Source organism: Fringilla coelebs, assembly GCF_963513975.1.
Source record: "Fringilla coelebs genome assembly, chromosome: 6".
In the NCBI taxonomy this organism is placed as follows: Eukaryota; Metazoa; Chordata; class Aves; order Passeriformes; family Fringillidae; genus Fringilla; species Fringilla coelebs.
The window spans coordinates 7,466,003-7,472,581 of record NC_140034.1 but is presented as its reverse complement, the minus strand read 5'-3'; the positions used below and the strand labels follow the sequence as shown (position 1 = coordinate 7,472,581).

At 52.7% G+C, this 6,579-nt stretch overlaps 1 protein-coding gene across 2 annotated transcripts; it reads left to right on the top strand.

Annotated features, from left to right (window-relative positions):
- Nucleotides 1-2,859: 2,859 nt before the first annotated feature.
- On the top strand, nt 2,860-6,373 carry ZBTB25 (zinc finger and BTB domain containing 25). Of its 2 annotated transcripts, XM_084208627.1 has the most exons (3): nt 2,860-2,883; nt 3,552-3,731; nt 4,879-6,373. In XM_084208627.1, exons 2-3 carry the CDS (start codon nt 3,559-3,561, stop codon nt 6,011-6,013), a joined length of 1,308 nt encoding a protein of 435 aa, XP_084064753.1. In that variant the 5' UTR covers nt 2,860-2,883; nt 3,552-3,558; the 3' UTR covers nt 6,014-6,373. The 2 variants fall into 2 exon arrangements, with proteins under 2 accessions (XP_084064753.1, XP_084064754.1); XM_084208628.1 differs by lacking the exons at nt 2,860-2,883; nt 3,552-3,731 and adding an exon at nt 4,044-4,453.
- Nucleotides 6,374-6,579: the final 206 nt, after the last annotated feature.

The following is a 6,579-nucleotide window of genomic DNA, read 5'->3' as shown; positions in this document are numbered from 1 at the left end:
GTGGGATTTCCGGCCCCCCTGCTATCTGTCGCAGATCTGAGAGAAAACATAAGCCAGGTCAGGCTTTCCTCCAGGTCTCACCACTTGACTTTTCCACCCCCAAAGTGACATTTGTCCTTCAGCACAAGCATTGTAAGTGTTTAATCCGCACAGCTCCGTCATTCAGTTTCTGGAGATACCATTATATTGCTGCAACTGAGATTCCTTTAAGTATCTGACAAGTCAAAGGGGCAAACTTAATCATAGCAAAACTAAGAGATTTCATGACATATTTGAAAATGGCAAAAGTAACAAAAAAGGCAACAAAATAAAATGCCACAATGTTAAAATGTACCACCATCCATCCCTGATTGAGTGACCCTGAAGGTTTTCCTGAGGCATCCCTCCTATTTGTAAGCAAACAGGATGAACCCAACTAACACAATCCTAGTTTCCAAATGGAGGATCAGCCCTTCCTCCTGGCTCTATCTGGGGATTTTCTAACCAGTACAGAATAAAAGCAGAGCTTTCAAAATATGTCTTTCAGAATGTGTCTAAAAAATCCCCGTTTCCCCTCTCACTCTGCTTCAGCCTTGCCTCAGGGGTATGTAGCAGTGCCAAGGGAAAAAAACCTCTGTGGCTGTAAGACACCAGCTCCCACAGAAGGTGGAGGGACCCCCACATTACAGCTGCTTTGTAGGTTTTCCTGTTTTATAGGAAGTTAAATTAACGGCTTCCATAAGCCAACAGAGTGGTGGTTTTCAAATCACACTGAAAGGCTGCTTTTCTTATGGTTCAAGAGTCTTTTTCTCCCCACCTTTTTACACACCCCAGGGCAGCACAAGGCAAGAGCACCCATGAGGGGCTTGTGCAGCCTCTTGCTCTGTCCCATGTGCATCACACCGGGAGCTCTCCCACCACACTTACATTTCCAATTTTTTTTTAATTATTATTTTCTGACCACAGAGGAGGAGGGAGTGGCAACATGCATGGAGAGAGCTGTGATTATGTCCTGATGTCCTTCTGACCCACCAGCACAGGCTGTGTTACTTTGTACTGGCTGTGAGTGATATCATTGCCTGTGTTTTACAGCAAAACACTAAATTCAATCCTCACCACCGCTTTCATCAGTTTGGCTTTGGTTTCTCTGAAGCTCTTCAAAGTCCTCTTTGGACCAGAGTCAACCTAAATAATATGTAAATAATTAATCATTTAAATAAATAACATGCCATCTGCAAATAGCAACTTGCTCCATACACAGGTTAATAAATATGTTAAATAATCCAAAATAGAGTACAAAACCTTGAGCCACCTACTGCCAACCTCCTTTGGGGAAGAAAAGTGGGTACTAATATTTATAGGAGCAGCAGGATTATAGCTCCATGGTCTCTCAATTCTGCTGCTGCGCAAACACAGGAGGGAAAGATGGTCCCTGAATCCTGTGAGCTTTATATTTAAAATAGAAGAAATAAAACATAAGGCAATGAAATAAGGAAAATGTAAAGCTGTGCTGGTCAATAAGCAGCAAACACATGGATGAAAATTCTTTGGAGCCTACTGTCTGTCATCTCTCAGCCCATCTTCATCATCCACCCAACCCAGGCTCAGGCTGCCTGGAAACAGCCCCAGAAGCTGATGCATTCTGGTGGCCGGGGCATTATTTTCCTTCAATATTCAAGATTTGCAGTTATGGGGATGCAAAAAGAAAATGGACTACAAACTATCAAATGCTGAGAAGAAGCCAAGAGGGATGATCTGAGGCACTGAGTATCTTCTGCAGAGGCCCTGAGTCAGCAGAGATGCCATGGAGGAGGTGGGTGAGATAGATTTTGGGAACTGTACCAAAATCATGACAAAAACACACAAATAGTGATTTTTCACTGCCTTTTCCAGCTGGAAAAACAACGTGTGAACATCAAATGAACCGGGTGGCAGCAGGACGCTGTATGGACTGGACTTTTGAACAGGTTCAGAACGCAATTTGGTAACATTCATCGGAAAGACACCTCGGAGGTGGTACTGAGTGCCGGAGCGGAGGGTGGGGCTCGCCGGGGCGCGCAGGGGCCGCGCTCGCCTTTCCCGGGAGAAGCCCATCCCTGCCCGGGAGGGGCTGCTGGTGGCCAGGCAATCGCGGTCAAGGGTGGGAGTGCCGCCTGTGCCTCCTCCTCTGCCTGGCACCTCACCCGGCACAGCTGCTCTCGCCTAAAATAACCCCTGGTTTAGCATCAGTGAGCGACCGGAGGAGGAGGCCTGACAGAGAAACGCTGCGTCCTCAGGACTCGCGGTGGTTAAAGCAGCACAGAGGCCGCAGACATTGGCGAGGAAGCCAGATCGTATCTTCTCATCCATTCCCGGCCAGACCGGGGAAGCTCCTTTACTTTTTTTTTTTTTTTTCCTGTAAAAAGCAAAACAAAAAAAATCCCCCAAACCAAACAAAAAAACCCAACCCAACCCAAAACAGCAAACACCCGCCAAGCCCACACACTTTATGCCGAGAGCGGAGGCGCCCAGCAGACCACACTCCGCCACTGGGCGATCAAGAAGCCGAGCCCCCCGCCCAGGCTGATGCCTTTGGCAAGGCACGGGAAAACACGCACCCTCCCAAAAAATCCCCCACGGGGGTGCACCCGCTCCTTCCCTCCCTCGCTCAGGAGCTGCGGGCGAGCAGCGCGGGCAGTGCCGCCCGCAGCCGCGCAGGGGCCGCGCCCACCGCACCGCCGGGGCGCGCAGGGGCCGCGCTCGCGTTTCCCGGGAGAAGCCCATCCCTACCCATCCCTGCCCATCCCTGCCCGTCCCTGCCCGGCGCGGCGGGGCCCGGCCCGCCCGGCAGGAAGCGCGGGGGGGCAGCGCCCACCCCATCCGCCGGGCGGGCAGCGGGGGCGGGCGGTCGCGGCGCTTCCGCGGGTAAGCGGCTGCGCGGGCGCGGGGGAGCCGCGGGGCCGGGCCGGGAGGGAAGGAGGGCGCTGGGCCGCTCCACGGGGAGGCTGCGCTCGCCGCCTCCCGATGCGCGTCCTGTTTCTCTCTTTCCACCACCCCCCCCCCCCAATAATTTTCTGCGGAAACAATAGCAAATATCAGCGTTTATTTGCGCAGGGGCCGCTGGCGGGGCGGGGCGGGGCGAGGGCGGCTCAGTCCGCACAATGGGGGCTTTGTTGGGCGCACAGGGCTCCTCTGTGCCGGAGCCGCCGGGCTCAGCCCCGCTCCCCCGTGCTCCCGCCGCGGCTCCGGGGCAGCAGAAAGCACCGTCAGATCGCAGGGAAAACGCCAGCCAGGTTTAAAGTTAGTGCTGACACCCCGCAGAGCGTAGTTAATCAGCGGGAGAAGCGCCTCTGAGTGTAGCTGGCAGATGGGAAAGTCCCCGAGAGGTCTTGAGCTCACTGGTCGTGGGTTTCAGCATCAGCGGTGGTATCAGAAGGAGAAACTGTTAAATTGGGGTGCGGGGACTATCTGGAGGAGGGAAGAGGCTCCATGCCAGGCGTCCATCTCGTTTCGGTGGTGAGAAGTCTACATTTGAGCCTTTGGGAGCTCTCCGATTTCTTAATGAGATGAACATCTTGTTCCCTTGCTCCCAGGCGCACCATGGATACCACCGGCCACAGCGTCCTCCTCCTCCAGCAGCTGAACATGCAGCGGGAGTTTGGCTTTCTGTGTGACTGCACAGTTGCCATTGGAGATGTTTACTTCAAAGCCCACAGAGCGGTGCTCGCTGCTTTTTCAAACTATTTTAAGATGATATTTATTCATCAGACGAGGTAAGAACACACAGCTCTCCTCCTATCCTTTTACCACTCTCAGCGTATTGCTTTTTCTTCTTTCTAAAGGTATGAAAGTCTAAAAGAGTATAAATGGGGATGTTAGGTGGCCTGAGATTTCCTAACCCAGCACAGACCTTGGCTCTCTAAACAATTCCAGTCCAGAACGCGCTGCCCTTTAAAACCACTTTCTTAGTCAGCATATGGCAACATCAGACCCTGCATTTTGGAGATGAGACACTTGTGTGACCAGATAAATAAAGCATATAAGTATCACCATGTTCCTGCAGTGAGAGCCTTGCAGATTTGGAATCCAGGGATATCCTGGTACCTCCTGCTCATGTGAAATATGTCCAGTACTTTGCCTTAGGTTGTTGTCAAACTCGCTCGGTGAGACTGTCATTTCTGGCAGGATCCACAGGCTTGAAACAATTGAGAAGCTGTGGCCTTATCACAGTTCTGTGCTTCAGACTCTTGGAGATAAGGGCCGAGACTGAGATCATTAATTCATTTCAAGCTGCTGTTCACATGCTTCACCTGGCCAGGTCAGGAGTTGTTCTACAGGTATAACAAGAGCAGTGCCAAGGTCTGGCCTCTGACCTGGGGCTGGCTGCTTGTGATGGATTAAATCTTCTTCATTCCCCTTCCTTTCTGAGGGTCGTGGCCTCCAGCACCTCTGCAAGATAATCTTTAGGATCAGCTGCATCGCCCCTTGGCTGGAAGTGAGATGAGTTAACTGCCCTTCCCTGTGGATGTTGTTTGCTGACACTTAAGTGCAATACTCATAAAGATTACACAGTACTGGCAGCTGAATTTCTTACTCAGATAGATAGAGTGGCACACACTGGTGATGCACAGCTTGCATGGCATCGCTGCGGTGCCGTGTGGCTGCAGCTGGCTCTGCATGGGAGGGATAGGGTGGCCAGGGCTGGTCACTTGCACCAGCCTCAGCTGCAGTTGTGCACGTGGTCTTCAGAATCACAGGGATAAAGGCAGACTCAGGCACTTGGCTTTGCAAACAAAGCTTCTGCACTTCTGCAGGGCTTGGCAGGGAGCGCTGCTTGTAAAAGCGCTCTCACAGCAAATGGGCAGGTAATGGATCGGGATTTGGATGCCTCTATGTACTTAATCATCTGTTTTGTTTCAGCGAGTGCATAAAAATTCAGCCTACAGACATCCAGCCTGACATATTTAGTTACTTGTTACATATCATGTACACTGGGAAAGGGCCAAAGCAGACTGTCAGCCAGAGCCGGCTGGAGGAGGGCATCCGCTTTCTGCACGCAGACCACCTGTCCCACATCGCCATCGAGATGAACCAGGCCTTCTCCCCAGAGCCGGTCCAGTCCTCCAACTTGTACGGCATCCAGATCTCCACGGCACACAAGCTGGCCAAGGAGCGCCTGGGAGCGAAGGAGAGCCTGCCCAAGGCGGGCAGGTCTGCGGCCCAGGGCGATCCCCCGCAGCTGCAGCTGTCCCTGGCCATCGGCCTGGACGACGGCCCCCTGGACCAGCAGGCCGCTCGCCCCGCGGCCCCGCCCGCGGCTCTGGCCAAGCCGGCGGAGGAGCGCCCGAAGCTTGCGGTTTCCATAAAGCAGGAGAGGTGCGACTCGGAGCCCGTGGTGTCCCAGAGCTGCACCCCTCCTTCTCCGGGGGTAGCGAGCCCCATCCTGGCCAAGGGCAGCCTCAAGGTGCACCTGTGCCACTACTGCGGGGAGCGCTTCGACTCGCGGGACGGGCTGCGGCAGCACCTGCACACCCACGTCTCGGGCTCGCTGCCCTTCGGCGTGCCGGCCTCCATCCTGGAGAGCAGCGACCTGGGTGAGGTGCAGCCTCTGGCTGAGGACAGGGAGCCCGGGGATGGCCATCGCCTCGGGGCCTTCCTCCTCAAGGAGGATGAACATCAGCTGGAGCATCCGAGCTGCAGCGACCTGGAGCCTCTGCAGATCGGGCAGCTCTCCCTCATCTCCAAGGACCACGAACCGGTGGAGTTGAACTGTAACTTTTCTTTCTCAAGAAAGAGAAAGATCAGCTGCACCGTCTGCGGCCGCGCGTTTTTCCGGAAGAGCCAGCTGCTGGAGCACATGTACACGCACCGAGGGAAGCAGCACAAGTACGGCCGCTGCCAGCGGCTGGAGAGCCCCGGCACCCCCAGGTTTCACCCCTACTGTGACAGCGAGAGTGTGGGAAAGAGCTCCAGCTTGTCCCAAGAGCACTTGGATGAATGTATACTGGAGTCAGATCTCATCCAAGAAAGCGTCGATACGATCCTGGTAGAGTAATTGTCCCCTTTCAGATCTGAAACTGGATGTTTTGGCATTCTCCACCTAGGGAGTGGCTGCTCTGTGCAGCTGATTTTCTTGAGCCACCATTCCCCTCACTGCTGAGATAACTGTGAAGGACTGTGTACTTTGACTTGTGTACTTGCTTTTTTTACTTCTCTAACTTTTAAACTCTAGTTAATTCCCATCTAAGTCCTTGGAAGCCTCCATGTACTCAGTTATGCTTTTCTTGAATGTGAACTTATTCCTACTCTGCTTTACTGGAGTAAAGGCTGTATTGCTGGGTGTGAGGTTTAAACATTGTCTAGTACTCTGTGTGGTGCCTAGGACTGTTTGTATCCCATAGAATTGCTCTTCTGAAACCAGATGGATGGAAGTGTAGAGGGGAATACTTACTGTGTTTCCCAAACAGTTTGTTTTTAATGAAAATAAATATCTCAAGGAGATAAATCCTGAAGTTCATGTTGTTCATGTAACTGCAGTTAATAAATCTCTGCATAAATATTTGCAGGAGCCATAAGGCTGCTCTTTTCAAGGGAATTGGCAGTGTTGATGTAGGGGTGGCA